Source organism: Camelus bactrianus, chromosome 13 (assembly GCF_048773025.1).
Source record: "Camelus bactrianus isolate YW-2024 breed Bactrian camel chromosome 13, ASM4877302v1, whole genome shotgun sequence".
NCBI classification, from domain to species: Eukaryota; Metazoa; Chordata; class Mammalia; order Artiodactyla; family Camelidae; genus Camelus; species Camelus bactrianus.
The window spans coordinates 75,617,151-75,644,726 of NC_133551.1; the positions used below are offsets into that span (position 1 = coordinate 75,617,151).

Below are 27,576 nucleotides of genomic sequence, written 5' to 3' on the forward strand. Positions count from 1 at the left end.
GGAGGGGCTGCCTTTGCATGACCAGGCCTGGGGTTGGGAGGTGGTGGGCAGGGAATCTCTGCCTTCTTCAGGCAAACAGGTTCATGGGTGGTGGGGGAGGCACAGCTCAGAGGTGAGGGGCTTCCCTGAGGAGTGACAAGGGTGGTCTCTTGTACACTTATCTCAGCCTGGAGCTAGCTGGGAGAGGGGGCACTTATGTGACGATGGGGGAATCAGTGCACGTGTGCCAGGCACCGAACTGTGCCAGGTACCCCTGGGGCACCGGTGGGGGGGCAGTATGGCCTCATGTTTAGGAGCACAGACTTGGAGTCTTTGGATCTAGGCTCAAGTCCCAGCCTCACCGCTCACTAGCTGTGAGCCCTTAGGCAAGTCGACCAACCCTCTGAGCCTCAGTTTTCTCATCTGTAAAATGGGCACAATCATCCTACCTCCTTCCCTCAAGTGTCTAGAACAGTTCTAGCCTATAGAACTTTTATTGTTGAATATTTTTATTAGCCACATTAAAAAACAAAACAAAAACTGAAAACAAGCAAGTGAGATTCATTTTAATCATCTATTTTGTTGAACCCAAGATAGTCCAAAAATATTCCAAAATGGAAAACATTCCATTTCAACATGTAATCAGTATAAAAAGATCATCAGTGATTAATTAAAAGAAACTGATGTCAATGAAAAAAAAAAGATCAATGAGATTTTACTCTTTTTGGCAGGCGGCACTAAGTCTTCAGAATCTGGTGTGCGTTTCCCACTTCCAGCACATCTCAGTTTGGACTGGCCCCACTGCACATCCTCAGTGACTAGCTGCCATCTGGGGTTAGACCAGGCTGCAGAGGGTTAGACGGTGAAATGAGACCCTGTGTGGAACGCAGGTACTGAGTAAGTTGGAGCGATGGGTCTCAGCAGTTGTTTCTGGAACAATCTGGCAGGGAAAGTAGGTCCAAACCAGTAAGTCAGGTCAAAGGCCCATCCTAGGACAGTAGGATGGAAGGAGAGAGTCGGATGGAATTTGGATGTGTGGAGATTGAGACACCTTCTGGAAGGTCGCTGCATTCGGACCTGGGCCTTGGAGAGTGGGCAGGATGTCAGCAGACAGCAGTGGGAAGGGTGTTCAGGGGACAGAGGAGCAGAACCAGGAAGGGCGGAGCCGGGGTCAGAAGCTCCGTTCCCTCCCAGGGGAGGCAGTGAGTGACAGAGTCAGGGGGCTTGGGGGAGGCGAGAGGGAGTGGTGGGGACTGTGGAGGGTGGAGGGTGTGTGCCAGCCTAGGGCAGACACAACTTGGGAACTGGAGCCATTGGGAATATGGGTCCAGAGCTGCCAGGCTCCTTGGGTTTGTCCAGAGAAGCCAGAAATCTGGATTTTTATGTGAAATCTGACTTTTCAAAGTTGGCAACCAATTCAAATTCTTTTGAAGCACTGTGCTCGGCCAAACAAAACATGTCTGCCGGCCGGCTTCTGCCCAGGCGCCCTGTCGGCCAGTTGTGGTAGAGATCGTGTTGGGGGAGAAGCGAAATCCTGTGACTAAGATAGACGGTGGGGCTGCTGGCGTGCGGGCTTGTCTGCCTGGCTGAGGGGCCCTGGCTTTCCCCAGGGTGGCAAGAGTCTCAGGGGCCTCAGGAGGCCAGAAGGGCAGCTGGGCTGTTTCTGACCCCCAGAGAGACAACCGTTGGCGCCTTGGGGTGGGGGGCAAGTTCAGGGTTCCAGGTCTGCCTGCAACTGACTGAGGGCAGGTAGCCAGACACCCACTCAGACTCCAGTCAGAGGGCACCACAGGGCGGGGACTCGGAGGGGGCCAGGGCAGGCGGCGGAGGCGGCCCCCAGGGGTTGCCCCAGCCACAGAGCCATTTTCCCCTCCTTCTGTGCTCTAGGGCCATCTCCACTGACCAGCTGCTTCTACAGGTCCACTTGTTCTCGCTCAACAGTAACTGCAGGGCTCCGTAACCGCTCAGTCTGCCTTTCCCGTGATCTCGGGACTCCGGAGCCCAATAGGAATTGCCCGTCTCAATTCAAATTCTCAAGAGAGCAAATCTATTGAATAGGATGGGCCAGGTGGCCACCTCTGGCCCAATCAGCTATGTCCAGGGTGTGATATCACCTGGTACAACATGTCCCCCTTACCTGGCCCATCCTTTCCGCAGGGCTGTGAACGAGGCCACTTACTAGAGGGGAGCCCATGGCAGGCCTGGGGCGGGGATGGCCTGTCCCGGTGCCTGATTCTTCCCCAGACCCCAGAGACCCCTCTCCATCCAAGGCCTGAGAGCTATCAGGGTCCTCGCTGATTTTCCTGTGTTCAGAGTCTCTGGGGAGAGAAGCGCACCCACAGGTCCTAGGAGGTTGCAGCTTTAGTGCAGAATGCAGAGAAACTAAATTCCAGAGGGGCTAGGACCCAGCAGTCTGGAGAGGGGGTGTCTAGAAAGCAGACCGAGAATCTTGAGGGAGCTGAAAACAGGTGTAGCGGGTGCGGATTATAGATCAGCAAGGTCAGCCAGTAGAACTCCAGTGCCTGGAAGAACCTGGACAAAGAACTCCAGAATCCACAGCCACCCCGTGGCGGCTGAGGGGAGTCTGGCCCTGCTGTGGCTGAGGCCTGGAGCAGTCACAGCACAGCTGAGAGAGCTGGCAAGTCACCCCAGATCCCTGTGGTGGAAGAAGTAGCCCAGAGCCTGCAGAACTTAGGGCCAGAACCCAGAAGTCTTGGGACAAAGGGTGTTAGACCCTAACCCCAGGTCCTGAGTTGTGATAACACAGGGACTTGGAGCTAGCAGCAGACCTTGTCTGGCTGAGTTCCCCAGACTCCCCAGGGGTGCATGGGAGACTCCCCCAGAGCTGGCTGAGGTCTCCAGGTCCCTGTGGAAACCCAGATGGCCGAGAGGATGCTGCCGGGTGATGGAGAAGAGCCCTGATTCCCACCCCACCCGTGAGCCAGCCACCTCCTGGCAAGCAGGGCCAGCAGGACCACTGACCCCATGGACCTGGTCAGTCCTCACAGGGCTGTCTCCCACCTCAGTGGCCCCTGCCTCCAGGCTAGAGAAAGGACAGGCATCACTGGCCCTTCAGACAGGGAAGGAAGCAGAGATTCCGAGAGGGGACTCAGAACTGTGTAATTCTGTGAACTGAGTAAAGCAGGACTGGCCTGAGAGTCCTGAGAATTAGGTGGGGCAGACGCAGGGCCCTTCGCAGAGATTCCAGGTTCACAAGGAGAATGAGGGACCCTGTGCCGTTGGTTTCCTCTCAGCTTGGAAGCTTCGGGACACTGTTCGAGGCCTCTGTGCACTGCTCCCACCCCCAGCCTCCTCCCCATGGCGCTGCACATGTGCAGAGGTGCCTTCCAAAGGGCCTCCCTGCCCACCAGGCCCCATGTGAGCACCAGAGAGGTTGTCAGGGTTACGGATGCGTCCCCAGTGCCCAGCTTGGGACTAGGTACAGGGTGGGCCCTCACAGGAACCTTGCTATGTGTTTGCTGAGTGAATCCAGAAGACCTGGGATCCACCACAGTTCCCTCCGCCAAGAGTCCTTGAGGGCAGGGACTAGTCACCCGTGAGTCCCCAGAGCCAGCCCATGTCAGGGATACACAGAGAAAGGCACGCACCCTACTCTGGTTGGGGAAGGGGCCAGAGGAGGCTTTGGGAGAGAGAGCAGGGCCCCATTGGAAACTGGATCTCCCACAACTGGGTCTCACCCACCCAGAGCCTCCCGGCACCAACCTGCAGGTAGGATGAGGTCCAGGCAGGCTCAGGAGCACCTGAGTTCTTTGGGAGAGTCTTGACCACCTCCCTGAAGCTCCATTTCTGTAGTGCAAAGTGTTTTATAACCATTAAAATGCTGTCCAAGTATCTCGTGATGCCATTTCCATAAAGTATAAGATCAGGCAAAACTAATCAAAACAGAAGCCAGGACAACATCCCCTCCAGGGGAGTGGCTGGCAGGCCCCACGAGGGAGGCTTCTGCACGGGGGTTGGTGATGCTCTGCTTCTTAATCTGGATGCTGGTTATTTTGCAAAAGTACATTTTGTGAAAATTTATTGAGCTGTGTACTCATGAAAGATGCACTTTTCTGTATGTATTTATGTTATTCTTCCATAAAGTTTTAAAAATGCTAACCAACGCAGAGATCATAATAAAGTCCGCTCCTTCCCCGTGTTCCCCAACAGCATCTCTAAATGGGGGAGGGGGCTCTGCTTGGGGTGGGAGAGGCAGGGTGCAGGGAGCTGCCCTGACCTGCGTTTTTGTCTACGAGAAGTCACCATTTCCACCTAGATGATACTTTTCGGACCCGGAGAAACAGCAAAGTTGTGTAAAATGTCTTCACTCCCACTTTCCAGGGGACTGAGAAAATGTCTCCTGACCACATCAAAAACAGAGGTGTTTTCATTTGAGGTGGATGGGAGGCTAAGGGAGTTGGGGTGCGAGGGACGGCCTTCGGTCACACCCACATTTCAAAGACGGGGGTAGGGAGGAAGGGGACACGGGGAAAGGGCGGGTCGCGTGCCCCCCAGCAGATAGATGCCCAGAGCAGCCCGAGGGCTGGCTCTGCCCAGCGGGGCGCCGGGCGGGGTGGGAGGCAGGGGCGGGGGGCAGGGGCGGGGCGGGTCTGCGGAGTCCGGCCCCCCCGCAGGCGGGGCTGCTCTCGGCTCCTCCCACCGCCCACCTGCCCCGCCCCGCCTCCCGCCGCCGAGGGTCCGGCGGCCCTGGCGCTCCGGCCTCTCCCCCGGCACCCGGCCGGCGCCTGGCCCCCGCCGCCGTCGCGCTCACCCTCGGCGGGCCAGCTGCTCCTCCTGCCCGGCCCGCGTCCCCGGCCGCCCGGCGCCTCCTCCATGGGTGAGTGCGGGGCCCCCCGGCCCGGCCCCGCCATGCAGGCAGGCGGGCCTGGCCGCCTCCGCGCCGGCTTGGGGAGGGGCGCGGGCGGGGGGCGTCGCGGGCCTGCCGGGGAGTTGTGGAGGGGGGAGATCGCTGAGGAGCGGGGCAGGGCCCTCTCCTTCCCCGCGGCGGGCGGGAGCTCACCCCGCCCCCTCCTCTGGGAAAGGCCTGCTCAAGGTGGGAGGTAGACGCGGGTCTTGCAGTCAGAGCTGCGGGGGTCAAACTCTGCCCCCATGTCGGGGCGCGCTTCAGCACCCCTTCCCCGGCCCTGCATGCTGGCCCGGGCGGGCAGCCTCCTTGCCCCCGCTTCCCTGCCCTCTCTGCTGCTGCACTCCAGCCGCTGGGAAGAGAGGCAGCTTGGAGGGGGCCAAATTCTGGGACAAAGATGGACAGAGGGTGACGCTATGGCGAGGATGACTGTCCATGGAGGCAGTGATGCGGAGGGCAGGGGTAGGAAGGGATCGAAGGCCCTTCCCCCAGCAATCTTGCAGGGATCCTCAAGGAAACCTGTGGCCCCAAGGTCATTGAGCTGCCCCCCGCCCCCCAGACTAGTGGGGCCCAGGGAGGGATCTGCTTATTTCCAAAGACATTTTCTCCCCGTGGAATCTGGATAATTTCCCTGGGGAGCTGCAACAAGAAAAGGGCTCTGCAAACAGATTCCCATGCAGATAAGTTGGCATTTAAAAGAGAAAGGGACACTGACCTCCTTTCAAGGGTGTATTGAGGAGACGGCCCCACCCATCCTCTGGTCAGGAGGCTACTGGGGCCCCCAGGAGACTGGGTGCCCAGTCTGGGGCGCAGCGTCCCTGGGCCCCGCCCGACTAGTAACCCTCTGCTCCTCTCCTTTGCAGAAGACCGGAGCCTGGTGGAGGAGAAGGGGCTGCGCTGTCAGAACCCCGACTGCATGGACAAAGGGCGGGCGGCCAAGGTAGGGAGGCCCGAGGGCCCTGGGGTGGGGGGCAGCTGGGGGCAGAGGGGACAGGGCTCTAACTGCCCTCTCTATCCAGGCCCGGATATCCTCAGGGCCCTGGTGAGGGTGTAGCTAGCCTGGTCAGTGTTGTCTGGGTTCAGGGGTGGGCAGGGCTGGTTTAGGAGACATAGGGGCTGCCCTTGGCTCAGAATCAGCGGAGTGGGGGTCTTCTGCAAGGCAGCAGGAGCAGGGCTGCCCTAAAACCCTTCTCGGCACTGTTGGCCTTACAGCCCTGAGGTGAAAGGAGCTGCGGCTCCACGTCACAGATGAGGAAGCCGAGACTCAGTAGGAAGGGTCCCCCCCAACCTGGCCAAGATTCTGTTCCAGTGCCCAACAGGCACCCTTCCTGGGACACTGGGACACTCTTCAGGCCTGGGCAGGGGTCAGGGACACTTTGGGATTTTGTGACAGTGACTGTGGGCCTGGGGATGACAAAGGGAAGAAGGGACCAACAGGTCCTGGAGTGCCAGGGCTTGGGAGCTAGGAGTGGGCAAAACAGGAGGGATAAGGATAAAAATGACGGCGGGGGCATCACTGCCTGGTGCCTGCTGGGCTCTGTGCCTTATGTGCTGCTGTGGCAGCTCTGCTGGGAAGGCATCGTCTCCCCATTTTCCAGATGAAGATACCAAGGTTCAGCGAGGTCCTGTGACTTGGCTGAGGCCCCACAGCTCATGAGAGACCAAGCTGGGGTTTGAACCCAGGTTTGGCCCCACCCAGCACGCACTTGAGTGACAGTAGTTGTAATGCTACAACTCACTGTGTCAGGCCTGGGCGCCAAAGCTCGATCTCCTCCCTCTGGCCTTCTGAGATCCATCCAGTCATTATTCTCATTTTCAGTTGAGACCAAGGCTCAGAGGGGTGACGGCTCACCTAAGAACACATCGCTAAGGTGTGGCAGAGCTGAGATTTGAACCCACAACCCAGATCTGTGTGGTGCCTAACCACTGTGTAGCTCAGCTCTGCCAGCTGCAGGAGATTAAAAATGCCACCGTTACCCTGCTGCTACCCAGATGCATGCGCATCCATTCTGCGCAGGAAGACCATGGTTAGGAGGAATGTGGAGGACTGTTCTGGGGGCGGGGAGAGGAGGGGGAGGCCTCTAGTTGCCGTGGTCACCAGGCAAGGGGGCGGCTGTGATGTCAGACACAATCTGCTGGCACGGATGGTGCCTGGCATTGGGGCTCTGGTGTTGGCTGGTTGCCTCTCCCCCAGATGGGAGCTCCTGGCAACAAACTGGCCTCAGTTACCCCAGTGTACATCCTGCCAGGGGCCTGCAGAGCTTTGGGGCCTCTGTCTGACCCTGAGAGGTAACAAAGGTGGCCAGGCCACATGGTCCCAGCCTCTCCTGTGGGCAGCTGCTCCTGGGCCAGGCCCATGAGCTGCTGCAGGAAGTTGGCAGAGGTGAAGCCGATGAGATGAGAGCTGATGTCAGAGTGAGTGTGGGCCCTCTTCAGCCTCCTGGTCTCAGAAGCTGCCTGCAACTCAGCATGACTGACACTGGCATCAGCAGCCAGAGGGTCACCCAGCCTGTAGGGGGAGAACCCAAGTCCTATCACTGGGGGAACCCACTTTGGGACAAATGACACAGACTTCGGGGACAAGGATGCCTGAGTGATCAGAGGCAGAGGGGCTAGTCAGGGAGGACATCCTGGAGGAGGTGGCCTCTGGTGGAAGTGAAAACATGGATAGGCAGGGCAGAAGGCGAGGGTGGTCCAGGAAGGGGGAACCGCCATATGCAGAAGTGCAGAGGCAGGGAAGGGGGGGCAGCAGGCAGGCTGGAGCAGAGGGTGAGAGTTGGTGAATGACACCAGGTTTGGTGAGAAAGAAGAGCAGAGACTATTCTATTGCTGATAATAATAATAACCACTGCCGACCAAACATGTTTATATGCCAGGTGGGTTGAGGCCTCATGCTTGTCTCACTGAACCCTCAAGAGAACCTTAGAAGAAGAGCATTATTATTCCCACATGAAATGTAAGGAAACTGAGGCTCAGAGACAAAGAACTTGCCCACATCACACAAGCATGACTGGCAAAACTTGGCCTGGAGGGAGATGGAGAACGTAGCTCTTACTTTCTCCCCAGCTATTCTAGGAACAGCTAGCAGGATATGATGAGCTTTTTGAAGGAGATGACATCATTCATTCATTCACCAAATCAGCTTTAAGCACCTACTGTGCCAGGCCTGGTTCTAGGCCCTGGAGATCTCCAGGGAACGAAGGTCCTGCCCTCCTAGAGCAACACCCCAGCCCCACTGGGAGGATGAGGGAAGTGAGGGCTTGGTTTGTCAGACTAGCCCCCCAGGCTGCCCTGGGAAGGGCCGTCTTCCAGCAGGGCTGGATCCTTCCGCTTGTGGGCTCACCCCTAAGGTTTTTGTTTGAGCCTCTCCTTGGTGCTGGGGCTTCTGAGATGAATCAGCCACCCCACCCTTACCTCCTGTCCCTGGAGTTCACTCTGGGGGGATGGGGATAACCAGGATGGGCTTCCTGGAGGGGACTGCTGGTGTCCAGAGAAATAAGGAAGTATGAGATGGAAGAAAGCTGAGTGAGCAGGGAGGGATGTCGGGGCTGTAAGGAGCAAGCAGGGCTGAGGAGATGGGGAGAGGGAAGCAAAGCACCCTGATTTCCAGGTGAGGGGTCTGGACTACCTGTCTTGGGGACCACAGGAGGGAAGTGTTGTCCCTACCCCCTTCCCAGGAGGAAGATGTATAGAGTGGCCCACATCTGTGAGCTCCAGGGTCAAAGCCCACCCCTTTTCCAGCTGTGTGACCCTGAGCAAGTCACTACACCTCTCTGAGCCTGTTTCCCATCTGGGAGCTGAGGCATTCAGAGTTTTGACAAGGATTAAAGGAAGGCTCATATGTCAAGTGCTTAGCACAGAGCCTGGCATGCTGTAGGTATTCAAGAGAGTGCTGGCTGTGATTATGTGTTCATTTACATGCGAGGGGAGAGAAACACCCTAGGCTTCCAGCATGCCCTCCTTCCCCTCCCTGAGATCTGAGACCTCCTTGGGTTTCATCCCGGACTCCAGCCAACCCCACCCAGCCAGACAAACGTTTATGGCACATCTATCCCCTTGCTGGGGCAGGTGGAGCTCAGAGTCCGTCAGGGAGATGGGGAAGTTGTTTGCACCCTCCCTCTCGGAGGGCTGAATGGTTACTTGGTGGGTATCCCCGCCCTCCTGCAAATCACAGGATGAGGTCTGGACCCCCTTAAGCTGGGCACTCTGAGGAAAGTCTGCGCAGGCACCCCAGGTCACAAGGGAACATGGAGGAGGGCTGACACTGGCCTAGGGGACCACATTTGAGGGCCACCACGTTTAAAGGGACAGAAGACTTGGGGTGTTTATCCTGGAGACAGGACCCTCCAGGCATTATCTTCAAAGGTAATACAGTTCTAGCAGCCACCATTTATTCAGCACCTGCTGTGTGCCAGGCCCTGCTATAGTCCTTCACCACAGGAACCTCATCTAGTCCTCTGCACACCCACCCTGTGAGTAGGGACCGCCCCATCTCCATTTTAGAGACAGGACGCTGAGAAGCAGGGAGGTGGAATGACTTGCCCAGGCAAGGCTAGGACTCAACCAGGTGTCTGTCCTCAGAGCCTCCCATTCCTTAGAAACTGTCAGGGGGAAAGGGAGGTGTTTTTCTGCATGACTCCCAAGGGCCCTGGCAGGGAGGTGAGCTTTGGTTTGATATAATCAAGTTTCCAACAGCTGAAGCTGTTCCCTGATGTATAGGTAGCGAGCACCCCATCCCTAAAGGTATTTACGCAAGGAGAGTGGAGATTAGATTTGGTGACTTCAGAGTTCCCTTCCAGCTTAACAGTGGACTGCGAGGTGGCAGGGATGAGTTGGGAGGGGCGATGTGTATGTCTAGGAGAGGGGTTGTCAGATGAAGACCAGTGGACACAGGGCAGAGGAGGAGGTGGATCTGAGAAACTTGTGGAGAAAGAATGCTGGGGAAGGGAGTCACCTAATCTCCTGGGCGATGCTTTGAGGGTAAGAGGTAGGAGACCAGGGTGCCCTTGAGAATCGACAGATTCTGGGACTCTGGAGGTGACTGGTCCTTTGAGATACTGGTCAGCTGTAGACGGGGGGGGGGGGGGGGGGGCAGTTCAGTGTGCAGCTGGAGAATGGGTTGGGACCAGAGGAGCAATGCAAGTGGAACATCTGGGCTTTGGCTCAGATGTAATTTGTAATTTGGAGGGGGGAAGGTGAAGGCCTGGGGTGCCCAAGAGGCAGGGACAGAGGACCCACCACACCACCTGGCCAAGATGAGCTGCCCTGGTGTGGACCCAACCCCAGGGAGGTCAGTGCTGTCTAGGAGGGTGGTGCCCACTAGGAGGGGACTCCAGCAGGCCTGGTGAGGAGCCTGATGGAGGTGGTCTAGAATTGGGAAAATGCAGGTAGACCTGGACCCCGAGGCTCCCGAGGCCCCAGCCCAACCATGCACTTATTGCCGTGGTAATTAGGGAAGGATCCTGCCTCATTAGTGGGATCCCTGTATCCCCAAACACCACCTCCACCTCCAGTCCTGAGCGCAGTTATTCTAAACTCAAGCTGCTGGGAACCACCAAAGGGTGGAATGGCCCCCTTTGAGCCGTGCTAGGCGTGGGCCAGGAATAAAGAGGGAGGCACGGAGATAGGCGGGCCCGTTTCTCAGGCGCCGTGGAAGGCGCAGTTCAGAACCCAGCGGAAGCGAGCCTGGCTTGGGACGATTCCCGCGGCGGGCTAGTCCTGCCGGTCCCTCCGCCTGGACCCCGGGTGTCTCCTCTCGCTGGCTAAGGCGGACGAGCGCCTGTCTTGAAGCCCGGATTAAAGACTAAGGACTTTGAACTTTCCGCAGGTCTGTAAAGGGCAGCCCCCTCAGGGACAGTGACAACCGTCTCCCCTCTGCCCGCAATCCAGACCCTCGATTGCCCCCAAGCGCCCGCCGGCCGGGTTTCCTGCCACCCCTCCCGGGCCGCCGGGCTGGGCACCGGGCCCTTCCCGGGATCCCAGCCCTCCCCGGTCCCAGCCGGGCGCGTAGATGGTACGTCCCGGGCCCGCCCAGGTGGTAGCGCCTGCGCCGGCCTACCGTAATTCCCCTACGTCCCGCGCCCCTAGCCGGCGCGTTGCTGACTGAGCCCGCCCCGCAGCTCCGCGCCCCCTTGGCCTGAGGGGTCCTCGGGACTTTGGCAGTCTTGTCCCGAGCCCCAGCCGCTGGAGAGGAGACCCATGTCCCTAGGTGAGTCTCACGGGGAAGCTGGGGTCCAGACGGGGTCCGGCTGCCAGGACTCTCCATGGATTAATGGACAGAACCCGGGGTGGAGGATCCTACGCAGCCCTAGGCCTGCGGGTGGATGTCGCTGGGCGCCACTGGCTCTACTTCCACTTACCTGAAAGTGGAGTGGGCTCAAGCGCCCGCCACCCACAGTGACTCTAGGGTGCGGTCGGCTGGGCGATATGGCCGTGAGGTGTCTGTAGGGTCCCAGCCCAGCTGTGAGGGCTGCCAGTGGGGCGAGGGGATCAGAAAGGGCTTTGGCGCGGCATGGTGAGGCGGTTTCACCGACCCTGCCCCAACTGGGCGTCGGAGTCGGTGCCAGGCTGAAAGTCCTCTCGAGGACGGCAGGGGGCGCGAGAGTCTGCACCTCAGGCAACCTGGGTCTGGCCTGGCCCCTGCTGGGGAAGGAGAGAGGGAGAGGACCCACCAAGCCAGGAGAGGCCCTGGCCTGCCTTGATGAAAGACTTTGGACATGCAGGCCGAGAGCACCTGGGACCCTACAAATTCGTCCGTAACCTTCCCCAGATTTGGGGGTCCCTAGGAGGGTTTTACTCTGCCTTTGCCAGATTCTGACACACATTAGGCCCCAGCAGTCATCCCTAGACAGAAGATTCTAGAGAACTGACTAGTGCCCTCCTTGCACAGGTGGGGAGAAGAAGGGGGGTAGGTGGGCCCCAGAAGCAGGTCTTCTGCAACCCAGGCATGTGCCCTCTCCCCCATTCTCTCGCAAGGAGCCTTTTACATGGCTCTGAAAAAAGAGATGCCAGGCTCAGGCTCAGGCTGCTGTGCTGGGATCCTGGGCCCCAGGGTCTGGTACGTTTGTGCAGGGACTGGGTAGGAGATGAAGTTCATGGACCACAGCCTTTCCTTCTGTCCCTAGCACGGGTCCCCACTGGATGGCTCCCTGAGGAGGAAGGAGCCTCACTGGCTTCTGGAGCCTGTGCAGTGGGACTGTCCTGCAGAGAGTTTCTCTATAGGGCAGGGCCTTAGGGCAGGCTTGGCCTCCAGGTGGATGCCAGAACCCCAGGATGAGGGGTGAGGCCTAGGCCTAGGGGAAGGGAGGAGCCAGGTGGGCTGCTGGGAGCAAGAGAGCAGCCTGGCAGAGCTGGCTCCTCCCTGGCTGACTGACCTGCCCACACATGCAGCCTCCACCCCTGGATTTCCAAGGTGCCAGATGGGGCCTTGGGGCTGGTAGATTCTCAGGGGAGCTTAGCTCAGTTGGGGAGCCCCTGGGCAGGGTTGTCCCTCTAGCCAGGGAGCCCCAAATCCTGGTTCCAGGCCAGTCCGCTGTGGACAGAGCATGGAGCTGGCCCCAGACCTTGGCCCAGACCTGTGACCTCCCCTTGACAAGGAGCTCCCTCCCTGCTGCAGACCAGGCTGGGGCCCCAAACCATTGTGGGGGAGGGGGTGCCCATAGGCCTCTGCTTTTCTGGGGCTGGGGAGGTGGCGCTGGGCGGGAGTGGGAGGGGGCTCCTGCCTTGCAGACTCCATTATTCATCAGCCTGAGCATCTGGTTTCTGGGTATCAGTTTCAACAAGCCCGTCCTGACTCATGAGCCTGGAGCTGGGGCTGGGCTGGGGAGGGGCCCCTCCCCAGGGAGTCAGAGGCCAGGACCTCTGGGGCCTCCACATGGGCTGTTTCAGCTCCCTCATGTAGAGAGGAGGTGCGAGCCTCAGAGCCTGCCGAGGCCTCCTCCCTCCCCTGGTTCAGGGGGCCTGGGGCTCCTTTTCTCCCCTACCCCGCAGGTTCCTTGACCCTGCACTCTTGGCCCTGGGGCAGCAGGACCCTGGCCCTCTAAGGAGCATCCCCAGCCCTGACTGGAAGACCCAAGCAGGAGCATGACTCAAGGATGGCCAGGACTTGGTCACTCAGGTGACCCCCAGTGACCTGCCCTGGTCCAGCCCTGGTGGTCTCCACTTGATGTAACCTGGTTACCCCAGGCCAGTGGGCTTGGGGATTGTCCCTGTCCCCAAGGGGGTGGACCTCAAGGCCCTGCTGCCCAAACCATCACTTGACTGTTCTTGTTGCACCACCCCCCGTGCCCAGGGCACATGGGGTAGTGGTCCAAAGCATGGGCATCCACTTTCCCGCTTACCAGCTAGTGCGCTACGACCAATCACTGCCTCTCCAAACCGCGGTTTCTTTGTCTGTTGAATGGGAGAATAACAGTATCTCCTCCTTATGGTCTTTGAGAAGAATGAACAGGATCTGGCACAGGCCTGGCACTTCAGAATGCTCAGCTGTTGGCCTTGGGGGCAGCAGCAGGGGCAGGGGACCTGGGCAACACCAGCAGGATTTGAGGTGGGAACTGACCTGCCTGGGGTCAGCAGGCCAAGGTCCTGGATGCTAGGAAGAAGGAAAAAGCCTGTGGTCAGGCAGTGGGGAAGGCTTTGTTGACCACTGGCCATAGGAAGGGACATCCTGGCCAAGACCTTCCCTGCTCCAGTGGCCTTCTCTGGCATGAAGCCCTTTCTCTGCCTTCATTCATCATCTGGCCTACACTGAGCACCTGCGGTGTGCCAGGACTGTTCTGAGTGCCGAGGACAAAGCGTGGGCCAGACAGCCGAGACCCCTGGCCTCTGGAGAGGATATTCTAGCAGGAAAGAGTGATAGGAAGTGAACAAAAGAATAAAATAATGTCAGGTAGTAATAGATATTTAGGAGGGAATGATTCAACTTAAGAGGATTGAGAGTTCCAAGGTAAGGGGCTATTTATTTTGAGAGGAGGTTAAAAGGCTCCTTGGGGAGATAGCATTTAAACTGGGGCTCAGTGCCAGCTGTTGGAAGATCAGGGGCACATGCTGTTCCAGACAGAGAACAGAGGTGCAGGCGCCGAGCCTGGTGAGTCGTAGGGATGCAGGAAGCCAGCACAGCGGACCACCACGTGGAACCGGCCAGCAGGCAAGGTAGGAGCCAGGCCACAGCTGGGGTTTTATTTTAAGCAAGATGGGAAACCACAGGAGGGTTTGGTTTGTAGGGGAGTGATGTGATCAAGTTTTAGTTTTCAAAAGATTTGTCTATGGTGGGGACAGTGGGTGACTTGGGATTTGGGAGCAGATTTGCTCAAAACCTTCTGGCCCGAATGAATTGCTGTTCCCCCTGAAACCTTCCGAGACCCTTGCTCCCCCACCCTCTTTCCCCACAGAACCAGATTGAGGAGGAACTGTCTAGGGGTTGGGCGGGTTGATAGCAATGTCCCTTGCCCCCATGGGCATTGAGGAGTGCCGTAGGGAGGCTGTTCCAGAATCCGAGTCAGAAGTCTGGGTGTCAGTCTTGCCTGTGGACTTTTATGTCACTCTATCCCCCGCGTAATGAATGAGGATAATAGTGCCTTCCTCCACCTCCTGGTACAAGTGCTTTGACAAGCTGCAGTGGGGACCCCAACCCCACACCCCAATCCTGGTCGGCATCCTCTCAGTCTTTGCTGAGCGCCCCCTGGTGGCAGGACACGCAGAACCAGCCGTGAGGCCTTGAGCCAGGAGGGACCAGCCTGGAGCAGCAGGGACCTGGCAGAAAGCAGAGCTGGGCTGCGGGGGTTTACCTGACACTGTCTCACCCAACTGCTGGCTCCTCCCAAAGTACTACCCTCTCTGCCCCACACACCTGCGTTCCACTTGTCACCTCCATCTGTGATCGCTAGGCCCCCCCTGCTCCTCTGCCAGCACCACTGACGAGGGTAGTGGGAGCAGGTATCCCCCCAGGGACTGAGACTCTGAGGCGGGGTTCCCCTGGATTGTGAGTGGGCACTAAGATGACCCTCAGGGGGGCCTCTGAGCCCCGGATGTGTGGCTCTGGTGGGAAAGTGGTGATCAGAGCAGAGGCAGGTGTCCCTGGGGCTGAACAGGGACAGAGTTCTGAAGGCCTGGAGGGGGATGTCCCTGGTCTGGTACCCCCCTCTTCTGCTACCAGCATTAAGGGAGCTCCCTCTGGGGAGGGAGACAAGGTCACTGTGGGGCAGAGGCTCTGAGGCAGGAGTCCCCAGGATGGAGGGAGGGAGCTAAGATGCCCTTTCGGCCAGGAGGGACCTTCTGTGCCCCAGTGTTTTCGTTGGGGGTGGGGTACAGGTCCGAGGAGAGTGGGGCGCCGGCGGGCCTGGGCGGGGGTCGGGGTTCCCTAGTCAAGACGGGGCGGTGGGGTGGGTCCTGTCCCCAGCATCCAAGGAACACCCCTGGGGGAGGGAGGAGGTCCGAGAGGGAACCTCTGAGCCCGGGGCCTTTGCGCTACGGCTGGGGGTCAGAGCGGAAAGGCCCTGTGACTTGGCAGGCAGGAGGGTGTTCCCGGCCCGGGGCGCCCCCCCTCCCCGGCCCCTGGGGTCCCGGCGCGCTAGGCGGGCGGGCGCGGCCGCACAATGGCAGGAAGCGGGGCTCCGCGCTTTGTCCAGCGGGCGGCGCAGACCGCAGCTTCCTCCGGCCGCCATGGGGACGGGACCCGGCGTCTCCGGGCGCCGCGCGGCCTCCAGCCCGGGCCCCGGGCTGCCCTCCCGGGACCCCGAGCCCAGCCGGGCGGGGGGTCGCGGCCGCGACGGGGAAGGCCAGGTACGCGCGGGGCGGGGCGCGGCGCGGGCGGCGGGTGCGTGCTGCCTCCGCGCGTCTCTAAGCCATGGGGCGCGCGGCAGCCGAGCCCCCTGCCCGGGGCTGCGCATCGCGGGGGCGGGGGGCGAGGGGAGGCCTGGAGGCCTGAGATGTGTCCCCTCCACCAAGGGGGCCAGTCAGCGGAGGGGACCGCCGAGCCCTGGCCTTTTGTGTCTGGGGCTGACTCCGGACACACCTGTGGGTCCCAGGCCCTGCACTGGGCCACCCCTCCCCCTTTCCTTCCTCTGCCCAGGCCCTGCCTACACCGCTCCTACTCCTGCCTCTAGCCGCCACCCTGATGTGACCCAGGAAGACTGATTTCTGGTGCCCCCATCCCTGTGGGGGTCAGCTTTGACCGTGCTCCCCAAAGAGCCCGGCCCCCTCTCTTGTTTGTAAAGTCCTGGGCCACTCTCCGCCGTTGGAGATGCAGTCTGACCTGGCAGTTCCATCCGGTGGACTCTCCCCTCTTTGGGTTGAGTCCTGGGAACTTTGGGCCCTGGACCCTACTGTCCCTCCCAGCTGTCAGGGGTGCTTCTGCCCTCAGAGGGAGGGCATGGTGGGCAGCAAGGAGGCGGGGAGTAGACCCTGGGTCTTTGCAAAAGTGTCCAGGAGTCTGGCTTTGGGAAGGGGCTGCTCTGTTTTAGTACTGGGGAGATGCCCCAAACCTGGAGGGAGCTGTGGAGACCCTGGGGTTTGGGGATGGCGGTGTGAGGTGGGTGGGGAGCAGACACAGCGTGAGCAGGCTCTGCCTGTCCCAGCCTCAGCCTCCCAGTTGGCATAGTGGTTCTCCCTTGGTGTTCTTGAAACTTCAATCTCAACCAGACCTGCTGAACTAAGTGAGCAAACTCTCACCTGGCTCAGATCCTGGGCCTGAGCCTCGCATCCCCCTTGGTGTCCCTGAGCGTGGGGGCTGCTCAGAGGATGGAAGCAGAGGAGGTCAGCTGCCAGCAGGCCCTGGCTCCTGTCCCCAGTATTAGCGCTACTGTAAATAGTAATAGTAGCAGGAAGAGGAGGAAGAGGAGCTGGCGTGGTGGTAACCAAAGCCCACCACCGTGATGGGGAATGGATCTCCCTGAGTCTCTCCAGCCCAGTGTCTTTGTGGGGCAGGGCACATAGTAGGTGCTTGATAAATAGTTGTTGAATGCTGAGTCTGTCATAAGGAGGGAATCTTTGTGTAAGATCTGCCGTCTGTATATTGGATTGTTTGAAAAGCAAGATTGTGGCACAGAGTGAGGGACTTGGGCTGGAAGGGTTCCAGAGACCCGCCTGCAGAACCCCGACAACCTAGCATGGCTCCTGCTGTGTTACCCGCTCCCCCACTGTGAGGCCAGGATCTGGGTAACTTGTGGGTCCACAGCCCCACTGCCCAGTGCCAAGGGCGGCACTGGGAAAATGAAGCCGTCAGGGAAATTGAAAGAGTCCTGGAAGGGGTCGAAGGGCAGCTGTGTCAGGCTGGACACAGGGTAAGAGCGCTGCTGAACTGACGGACTCTGCTGCTTCTGGAAGGGAAGGGCACGTGCTTTCCCTAGATTTATTGTCAGGAGACGCTGCTCGCAGCAGGGGGTCCCAGCGTCTGCAAAGCCAGGCCCTCTGTCAGAAGCCCCTAGGGATGCAGAGGAGTGGGCGGGGACGGGGGCACAGAGCTGTGGCGAGTGTAGGAGTTTTCACACTTTAGCAGTAGATCAAGTAAAGATAGAAACCGCTGCTCTGGTTGAAGGGTGCCCTTCACCCCTGCCTCAGACCCCAAGAAGCCAGCCCCCTGGGAGCAAGTGGCCTCCTCAGTCTGCCCCCTGCCACCTGTCATTTCTGTGTCCACATTCCCTTTTCTGTCTAATGGAGGAGTGGAGGGGACACAAGAGCCAAAACAGCGAGCATCAAACTGTGATTTTCTTTTCTCCGAAGACCCCCAGGCTGACCTGAAGCCAGCTTCCCCTGCCCCTCTCTCCCTTCTCCACTACCCAAGAGATGGTGTGAATGTGGTGAAAATCTGGGCTCTGGAGCTACATACCCTGGATTCAAGCCTTGGCTGCACTAGCTGTGTGGCCTTAGACAAGCTGCTTAACCTCTCTGAGTCTCACTTTCCTCTTCCGTAAAATACAGTGATAGCCCCTGTCTCCTGGGATGAGGAGCCCTCAGTGCAGCCCCGGGCACTCGACGACCCCGTTATAAATGATCAGACTCTTTGAATCTCCACCTCCCTCCTCTCTTCGGTCACTTTCTCTGCTGTCCAGACCATCCTCATTCTGTCTGTTGTCTTGAAAATCTCTCATGGGGCTCTCCCTGGCCAAAGTCTCCAGTGATCTTCCATCATGCTCCTTAATAATCGAACCAGTATTTATTGAGTGGCTAGGACTGGAGATGGGGCAGTGAATCGGAGAGACAAAGATTGCTGTCCTTGCAGGGCTGACTGATGGGGTGTGGAAGCAGCAAAGTGTAACACACACACACACACACACACACACATGACTGTCCATGGGTGGAAAGTGTGAAGGAGAGAAAGGAGGGCGGGGCAGGGAGTGTGGAGAAGAGGAAACTGTAGAAGGGCAAGGAGGTGACTTCTGAGGAAAGATCTGTGGGAAGGGAGGCAGCTGGTCATTTCAGTATCTGCGGAAAAGCATTTCAGGCTGAGGGATTAGCAGATGGCAAGGCTCAGAGGTGGGGCATGGCTGAAGAAGCATGTCAGATGGAGGAGGCAGGAGGCTGGAGGCAGGCTTGGAGGGAGTGTGAGCCAGGATGGGAAAGCAGGATGGGAGGCCGAGGTCCCCAGCCTCGCAGATGAGAATCAGTTGCAGGGTTTGGAGGAGGATGTGTGACTCCTCTTTGAACCGGGTCCACTGTGGCCTCTCACGGAGAACACACTGGGGTCAAAGGCTGGAGTCAGGAGAGCAGCCATGAGGCCTTGTAACCCTGCTGAGAGCCAGTGGGAGCTGGGGCCAGGGACTGAGGGGGCCTGGAGAGGGTGGCCAGGTTGAAGCCATGGGTATTTATTAAGGGTGGAACCAAGAGAAGCTGTCGGTTGCCTGGATCAGGGTGTAACAGGAAAATCACTGGTGACCCCAAGCGTTTTGGCCCCATGTGTCAGTCTCCTGTGGGCTGCTGTGGCAAGTTAGGGTGTTAGAACAACCGAGGTTTATTCTCTCACAGTTCTGATGCCAGAAGTCTGAAATCAAGGTGTCGGCAGGCCTTGCTCCCTCTGAGGGCTTCAGGGGAGGACCCTTCCTTGCTTCTGGCTTCTGGTGCCTCCAGGTGCTCCCCAGGGCTCCTTGGCTTGTAAATGTCCCAACCACTGCCTCCGTTGTCACATGGCCTGCTCCCTGGTGTCCCTGTCTCCGTGTCTCTCCTCTTACAAGGACGCCAGTCATAAGATTACTCCACTGTCTACACTGTATGATTAACAGCCCCAGCATGGCCTCATCTTAACTAATGACATTTGCAATGACCCTGTTTCCAGTAAGGGCACATTCAGAGCACTGGGGGTTAGGACGTACCTGTCTTTTTGAGGGACACAGTCCAACCCATAACACTACACTGGGAAGGTGTTGCCAGTGACTGGGATGGACAGAGCCGTGTGGAAAAGGTCAGGAGCTCCCGTGCAGAGGATTTAAGTTTGAGATGTTTGTTGGGCTCCGAGGAGAGGATGGAGAAGGTTGGCCTAGAGTCCTGGGCGAGTCCCGACTGGAGATTTAACTCTGGGAGCCCTCAGCATGAGACTAGCGGAGTCACTGGAGGGTGGACGTAGGTAAAAATGAGAAGGGTCCACAGCTGGGGAGAAGGCAGGGAGCAGGCAGGGGGCTGGGAGGTGAGAGAACCAGCAGAGCACGGGCCCTGGGGACCGAGGAGGAAGCTGTTTCCAAGAGACCAGCGGTGTCAAATGCTGGGTCCTGGGAGGATGGACAAGTGGACTTAGACTCACAGATGTCGTCCTGGACCTGGGGAGGGGGCGGAGACTTAATGGGAGAGCATCTGAGAGAGAATGGAATAACTAGAAAACCTCTGAATGCAGCCATCACAGTGATCATAGATTTAGGCAGAAGTCATCCGAGAGAGCTAAAGCCCTGGAGTGTGGGATTGCTGGGGAACGGGCTATCACAGAGTGTCACCCCACAGATGACCTACTCATTACAAAGAGGAAAAGCGACTTCACAAAGTACAGCGAGATCCCCCAGTGAGGATCTGGCACCAGGGCATGCTGAGGAGGATGCAGTCCGCTCTCTCACGTCCCTGCCCAAGTGCTCAGCCTGAGACCCCCAGACAGATCCACGGGGAGGGCTTTCTGCCAGACGACTGGCTTGGCTGCTTCAAAGATATCAATGTCATGAAAGACCAAAAAAAGGGGGGGCATTTATTCTTTTTACAAAAGTTTTTTGGGGGGAGGGAGGTAATTAATTTATTTTTAGTAGAGGTATGGGGGATTGAATCCAGGACCTCGTGCTTGCTAAGCATGTGCTCTACCATTTGAGCTATATCCTTCCTCCCTTAGCATTCATTCTTAAAGGAATAAACAGACACAACCAAATGTACTTGTGAACCTTGATTGGATCCTCCGTGGGAGGAAAGTGTATAAAGGACATTACTTGGACAGTTGGGGGAACGCCGAGGTAGACCCCAGGTAGACTACACATCACTGCTCTGTTGCCCGAGTGTGACCGTGGTACCGCGGTTTGGTTGGACAATGTCTGTGCTCGGGTGATGTCATGATTTCCTCCCGGGGGAGGCGGGTTGTGAGCCGACGTGGCAAAATCTGAACAACTGGGGAAGCTAGAAGGGTGTCTGGGTGTCATTGTACTTTTCTTCTACCTTTCTGTAGGTTTGGAATATTTGAAAACAAAAAAGTTGGGAAAAAGAAAATAGAGGGTAAGGGGTGGAGAGAACAGGAAGTGGTGTGCGGACGCCCAGGTTACAGAGTTTAGCTGTAAAGGGAAGGAGGGAAATGGAGCGGGAGCTGGGGACATGTGTGCCTACGCCCGTGGGAGCGATCCAGGGAGAGGGGAAACCTGATGACGTGGGATGGGAGGGTGCCGAGTGGGGTCCCCAGACTCAGGCTGGACACGGGGATCTCGGTGGAAGGCTGGCCTGGGGCTGGAGCAGGACGAAGCCCCCGCAGCTGAAGGCAGGACTTCTGGTGGCTTCCGTTTCCCTAGAAAAGTAGGCAGTAGAGTCAGTGGGGAGTGAGTTAGGGATGGTTGGGGAATGGAGATGGGGAGGTCATGGTGGTGGTAGTGGTGGTGGTGAGACGGGGTGGGGATGAGAGTAGCCTGGGGTGATCTAGCCAGTCTGGGGTCACTTCATGCCCTGACTTAGAAGCCCAGGTAGGGTCAGCTATTTGGGGGCCAGGCAGGTCATAAAATTGAGAGCAGAGGCCCGGGTATAGAGGAGGGGAAGGCCTTCTGTTTCCAACACTGAGTTGGGCCAACCGAACGGCAGCCCCAACTTTGTTTTTTGGTACCCTTCCTGCTCGCACTCTGGAAGAGGCCCTAGTAACACCCACCTTGTGGTCGCCTACTCGAAGTCTCCCCCTTGGCACCGCTTTCCTTGTGGGCAGGGCTTTGCTTTCTCTGCATCCCCGAGAAGGGACACGTAGCAGGTGCTTGGGACATGTTGGCTGGCTACATGCATAAGCACAGGCACCCTGTGGGGACTGGCTGGTTGGAGATGAAGAGGAGCCCTGCGTACTACACAGTACGGCGACCTACAGCTCCCCCCCCCCCCCCGTGGGGCCCAGTGCAACCCCCCTCCCCCCACAGGTATGCCACCACGCTGACTGCCAGCAGCTGCACCGCCGGGGGCCCCTCAACCTCTGTGAGGCCTGTGACAGCAAGTTCCACAGCGCCATGCATTATGATGGACACGTCCGCTTCGACCTGCCCCCCCAAGGTGAGCACAGGGAGGGGCGCGGCCCAGCCCAGCCCCTCCAGCTCCCTGCCTGGGGCACAGTGTCTTGGTAACTGTGGGAACCACAACCGGCCATCGGAAGAGTCGACTGTAAATGATGAAACCTAAGCCCGCTGCTGTCCTCTTTGTTCCAGAAGTTCTTTTAACAAAAGAAAAAGTTAGGGACCACCCCAGCTCGAGGGCAGGCCTGTCTCCACCGAGTGCACGTCCCTGTCCTTCCCGGGCCAGCATGGAGAAGGCCCCCTTCCCTCCTGTCCTCAGGTTGGGGGATTTCTGGGCAGGTTCTCCAGCCAGGCTGCCAGTGAGCAGGGCGGTGGGGGTGGGCAGGTCGGAAGGAACTTGCAGCAGGAAACAAGAAACCCCTCCTGCCAAGCAGGCACCTGGCCCAGGCCCACCGCCAACTGGCTGTGCTGGGGTGGCTTACAGGCACCAGGCCTGGCCAGAAGTGCCAGCCCCTTGTCTCCTTTCCCAGCTGGGAAGAGGAACAAAAGGACTGTTCCCCTCAGCCAGGGCCCCCTGGATTTTGGGTGTGGTAGGGGGATACCTGCAAGGAAGAGTCATGGACTTTGGTCCCTTCCTGCAAGGATCCCAGAGGCAGAACTTCCTTATCTCTACTTTATAGACATGTAAACTGAGGCCACAGGTGGATTTGCATTGGGGCAGGGCATCACCTGGGCTGTCATCCAGGGCCTTGTGTCTTTTTTTTTTTTTGAGGTGGGGGGTTAATTAATTAATTAATTAATTTAAACAGAGGTACTGGGGACTGAACCCAGGACCTCGTGCACGCTAAGCACGCACTCTACCACTGAGCTATACCCTCCTCTCTTGTGTCTTTTTGAGTCTGAGGGTGGTTAAATGGTAAGCAGTGACTGGGTTTTCTCCTCACAGAACTGTGGGCCCTGGCTAGTTTGGAGGGGGGTCCAGGTTCAGTAGCAGGCTGTGGCCCCTCCGGAGACGGCCACATTGGAAGGCTAAGGAGGGGACCAGGGAGGGAGTGCGCACAACCCAACTCCCACTTTACTCCAAAGGCTCTGTCCTGGCTCGGAACGTGTCTACCCGCTCATGCCCCCCGCGCACCAGCCCTGCAGCGGACTTGGAGGAGGAGGAGGAGGGCTCTGTGGATGGCAAGGGGTAGGTGAGGGGTTGGTAGGCTGAACAGACACCTGAGGGCGTCTCAGGGGTGGGTTCAGATCACAGATCCAGAGGCTGGAGGCTTCAGAAGAGCTGACTGGAAGCTCCTCTCCTCCCCTGACCCCGTGGCTGCCCTAGGGTTTTCCTCCAGGGCTTCTGGGATCAGGCTCCACCTGACTAGGTACCACTGAGTGTGGCTCCTGGGTTGGCCACCAGAGGGCACACATCCCCTTGTGAGCCTTGGCTTGCCTGGGTTACCTGGTCACCTAGGGCCAGCAAGGTGGTGTCAGCCAGCTGGGACCCAGTCACATCCCACCCTGGTGAAGGCCCACCCACATCTCCAACCTCTGCCCTCACTGGTTTCCTTGCAGGGACCGGAAGAGCACAGGCCTGAAACTCTCCAAGAAGAAAGCCAGGAGGAGACACACAGATGTAAGGAGCCCCTAGGCTGGCAGGGCGGGCTCCTGACAGCCTCTGCCCCTCATAGGCCCTTTCCATTCCCGAGGCTGGGCCTGTCTGCTCTGAATTCCAGGACCAGGGATGGGCTCTGGAGTGAGCATGTCCCTCCCTCGCCACCCAGCCCTGCGGCCAAGCCCTGCCCACCTTTACTCGGGTTGGGGGTACTCCGGGAGCTCCTGCCTCTAGCCAGAAGGATGCTGGGGGCCTCCCTGGGAGGTCCCTGGTTCAATTACCTGCAGGGGTTCCCATCTGGGACCCAGGGTAGGGAGGGTAGGGGACAAGGCGTGCAGAAGCTGAGACCCATGTCCTCTCAGGACCCAAGCAAGGAGTGCTTCACCCTGAAATTTGACCTGAACGTGGACATAGAGACGGAGATTGTACCAGCCATGAAGAAGAAGTCGCTGGGGTAGGGCTTGGTGGGGCCAAGGGGGGATTGGGGCTGGGAGGCAGGTGCGGCCTTCTGCAGGTATGACTGTGTGTGTCTGTGTGGTGGCCTGTGAATGAGGATGTCCCTCACCTGCAGGCACCCTGCCCATGTGGTGTGCACACTTGTGTGAGGGCCTGGGTGCTGTGTGTCTTCCAGGCCAGGCATACACGGCCCTGAGGGGGACACGTGTGGATGGGCATGGGACAGGGTCTGCCCTGGGGTGTAGACACGAATGCCTGGGGGTGTACGTGTGTTGATTTATGTACAGACGCGTGCTGGAGTGTGTGAACCTCTGTGGGCAAGTGTGTGTGTGCATGCACCTGTGTGTGAGCCCATGGGTGTCTTTTCCTTTGGGAAGGCGGGATGAAGCTGAGTTTTGGGTAGGATGGGGGTTCATGTGAGTGCCCCCAACTTATACACCTCCTGTCCTGTGGCAGGGAGGTGCTGCTGCCGGTATTTGAAAGGAAGGGCATTGCCCTGGGCAAAGTGGAGATCTACCTGGATCAGTCCAACACGCCCCTGTCCCTCACCTTTGAGGCCTACAGGTTTGGGGGACACTACCTGCGGGTCAAAGGTGAGCAGGTGACTAGGCAGGCAGGGCTGCTGGGGCCTGACTAGGCCCCCTGGAGATGGGCACTTCTTCCCAGGCTCAGGTTCCTGTTGGCTGGGCCTTGAGCCTGCTCATTACCATACAGGTGTCTCTGCTGGGTGGTGGCTGGTGCTGGTGGGGTGGGGCTTTGGGACCTCAGATTGGATCCTGGTGGGGAGAGAAGACTGGGGCCCCCTCCTCCACTGGACCTGGGTGTTGAGGACCTCTACTTGTCCCCTAATGCCACCTCAGCCAAGCCGGGGGACGAGGGGAAGGTGGAGCAGGGAGTGAAGGACTCCAAGTCCCTGAGTCTGCCAATCCTGCGGCCAGCCGGGGCCGGGCCCCCTGCCCAGGAGCGCGTGGATCCCCAGAGCCGCCGGGAGAGCCTGGACATCCTGGTAAGGAGGGGCTGCGTCAGGGCTGGGGGCGGGGAGGGGCCAGAGGGGAGGTCACCTGGTCTCCTTGCTGCCTTTCTTGGGGCTTTCATCTCCCCTTGTGAGTTGGGGCCGGCTCTGCGAATACGTGGCCCTTTCTGGATCTAACCATACCCCAGGGTGATGGGTCTTGTCTTGGAGGGTCTGCTAGTGCCCGTCCAAGGAGTGTGTGTGTGTGTGTGTGTGTGTGTGTGTGTGTGTGTTTAAGCAGACGTTGTGTGGGGAGCGAGCCTTCACGTGTCGCTGACTGTGTTCATGAGTGTGTGTTGGGATCTTTTGGACCTGGGCTTCGATGTGCATCCAAATGTGTGTGGCTCTGGGTGTTCTCCCTACCTGCTTCATGCTGGCGGCTGGTGGGGGGTGGTCCAGCTGCATCTGTCTGGACCCTTCAGCCCCCAGAGCATGTGTAGATCACAGGAGAGGTGGCATCCCAGGGTGCGGGGTGCAGAGACTTTCCCACATCCCAGGCTGGCCTGAGGTCCCAGAACCCATTGGGGTCAGGATGGACCTGGCTTTGACCACTGCTCTCCAACCAGGCCCCTGGCCGCCGACGCAAGAACATGTCGGAGTTTCTGGGGGAGGCGAGCATCCCCGGGCAGGAGCCTCTGACGCCTTCCAGCTGCTCTCTGCCCAGCAGCAGCAGTGGGGGTGGCGACAGCTGGAAGAACCGGGCAGCCAGTCGTTTCAGTGGCTTCTTCAGCTCAGGCCCCAGCACCAGCGCCTTCGGCCGGGTATGTGGTCCCATGGGCCATGGGTTGGGGGAGCTGGCTGGCCCTGACCCTGAGCACGGGTCTCCTTTCAGGAGGTGGACAAGATGGAGCAGCTGGAGGGCAAGCTGCACGCCTATGGCCTCTTCGGGCTGCCCAGACTGCCCCGGAGGCTGCGCTTTGACCACGACTCGTGGGAGGAGGAAGGGGACGAAGAGGAGGACGAGGATGACGCCTGCCTGCGGCTGGAGGACAGCTGGCGGGAACTTATTGATGGGCATGAGGTGGGTGCCACCCGCAGCCCTTCTCCTCCCACCACAGGGAAAGGGGGACGTTATCCCCCCGCTTCACCGGGCCCTTCCTACAGCTCAGAGACAGGATGTTCCATGGGACAGCCTGTCATCATTAACCCACTTGGGAGAAACTCAGGCAATGTGAAAATATAGTGTGTCACTTGGCTGTTATAGTGGCCAAGGAGGGCCCGGAACTTGGGGGACCTCTGCATCTCAACTGGGTAAAAGGTTCTCTGCAGGCTTTCTCCCCTTCCTCCCCCTGCTCCACCCATCCCGGCACACACCCAGACTCCTGGATGACACCCTGCCCTTCCCACAGAAGCTGACCCGGCGGCAGTGCCACCAGCAGGAGGCAGTGTGGGAGCTCCTGCACACGGAGGCTTCCTATATTAAGAAACTGCGGGTGATCACCAACGTGAGTGTGGGGCCAACACCGGCCCAGAGCCACCCAATCTACCTGCCCTCCATGGCCTCCTCTGGGTGCTCCTGAGCAGAGTTTGGGCCTCTGCAGAAGGAGCAGGTGCCCAGCAACAAAGGGGAGGGAAAGTGAAAGAAAGCCACACTCTGGGGTGGAGGTGATTCTCAAGAGCCCGGGCATCTTGGGAGGGAGCTTCGGGCAAGTTTACCAGGTTGAGCCCAATTAACACAGACCTCATCCTTTCACTCATTCATTCAACGGCTATTTCTAAACACCTGCTGTGTGCCAGGTGCCCAGCAGCCCACGCCCTAGACGTGGAGACGGAATGGGTAGGCACTGGGGGTGTGTGTAGGGACTTGGGCCTGCGGGGAGCACCTGTCCGGGGCCTGGGGTTTCAAGGAAGGCACACTCAGGGCAGAAACTCAGAGACTGAGCCAGGGCAGAGGTGGAGGGAGAGTTCCAAGTGTGACTGCAGGGGCAGAGCTTCTCTGCAGGTGGGGCCTGGGTAGGGGGACCCCCAGGTGGGCCATGGGGGTTGGGTCTTCTCGAAAGGGTGAACCCTCTCTGCCTCAGGCTGCCTCAGGGCCTCCAGGAATGAGGAAGGGGTAGAGGGGAGCCCAAGAGTCTGGGTGGGGCCTTGGGACTGGGAACACCCTCTCCCGACCAGCTGCAGCGCTCCCTGCCCCCACAGCTGTTCCTGTGCTGCCTCCTGAACCTGCAAGAGTCGGGGCTGCTGTGTGAGGTGCGCGGGGCCTGGAGGGCTGTACCAGGAGGGTACCTGGGGCCTGGCCTCGGGGATAGGGGAGGGGCTGAAGCAAGGGAGTGGCCGGGCAGGGGCGGGGCTAACACGTGGAGTAGATGAGGGGTGGGGTCTGGCCTCGGGGTGGGGCTGAAGAAAGGGTAGGGAGGCCAGGGGGTAGGGCCAATGAATGACATACGAGGGGTGGGGCCTGTCGTCAGAGGGAGGGATGAGAAGGGGCTGAAGGGGTAGTGGGGGTTAATGGGTGGAGTGAGAGAGGGGTGGAGGCCTGGCTTCAGTGGGCAGGGAGGGGCAAAGGACGAAAAAACAGGTGGGGATGGGCAAGGGCGAGGCTCGGAAGAGGGGCGGGGCCGAGCGCACCTCCCACCCCTACCCCCAGGTGGAGGCGGAGCGCCTGTTCAGCAACATCCCGGAGATCGCGCGGCTGCACCGCGGGCTATGGGGCAGCGTGATGGTGCCGGTGCTGGAGAAGGCGCGGCGCACGCGGGCGCTGCTGCAGCCCGGGGATTTCCTCAAAGGCTTTAAGATGGTACGGGCCGAGTCGGACAAAGTCAGGGCACACCCAGGCAGGGCTGGGGCACCTATCTCATCTGCTTATCGCCCCAACTCCCCCCGGACCAGTTTCCCGCATGACCCCTAGTGGTCGGAGTCAAGGAATTCCGAGTCGGTCGCCGTGGTTTGAACCCCATCCGGCCTTGTACCTTTGCTGCCTGGCCAAGGGTGAACGCTTTCGCTGAGGCTGCTTCTTCATGTGGAAAACAGAGATAATAAGTTTGCCGCTTGGGGTGGTCGCGAAAGTGTAGTAAGG

At 59.0% G+C, this 27,576-nt stretch overlaps 1 protein-coding gene and 1 long non-coding RNA gene across 9 annotated transcripts in view; one reads left to right on the top strand and one right to left on the bottom strand.

The window, feature by feature from the left end:
- PLEKHG5 (pleckstrin homology and RhoGEF domain containing G5) overlaps positions 1-27,576 on the top strand; it is a 46,114-nt gene that overhangs the window by 14,337 nt on the left and 4,201 nt on the right. For 3 of the 8 annotated variants that reach the window (XM_074377548.1, XM_074377552.1, XM_074377547.1), the window contains 12 exons: positions 5,707-5,783; positions 21,403-21,532; positions 22,579-22,681; positions 23,053-23,113; positions 23,455-23,546; positions 24,005-24,141; positions 24,409-24,554; positions 25,127-25,321; positions 25,393-25,581; positions 25,910-26,005; positions 26,700-26,750; positions 27,148-27,297. In XM_074377548.1, coding sequence (XP_074233649.1) covers positions 5,707-5,783; positions 21,403-21,532; positions 22,579-22,681; positions 23,053-23,113; positions 23,455-23,546; positions 24,005-24,141; positions 24,409-24,554; positions 25,127-25,321; positions 25,393-25,581; positions 25,910-26,005; positions 26,700-26,750; positions 27,148-27,297 — 1,427 coding nt within the window. Of the gene's footprint in view, positions 1-4,656; positions 4,817-5,706; positions 5,784-10,163; positions 10,671-10,748; positions 11,052-15,465; positions 15,623-21,402; positions 21,533-22,578; positions 22,682-23,052; positions 23,114-23,454; positions 23,547-24,004; positions 24,142-24,408; positions 24,555-25,126; positions 25,322-25,392; positions 25,582-25,909; positions 26,006-26,699; positions 26,751-27,147; positions 27,298-27,576 lie in introns of those variants that run through there. The other 5 variants (XM_074377549.1, XM_074377550.1, XM_074377551.1 and 2 more) reach the window with 4 other exon arrangements.
- LOC141579653 (uncharacterized) lies at positions 181-11,393 on the bottom strand. Its single transcript, XR_012511481.1, has 3 exons — positions 11,203-11,393; positions 3,703-3,786; positions 181-919 (listed from the first exon to the last, which is right to left on the bottom strand). It is a non-coding gene; the product is annotated as an uncharacterized LOC141579653 (long non-coding RNA).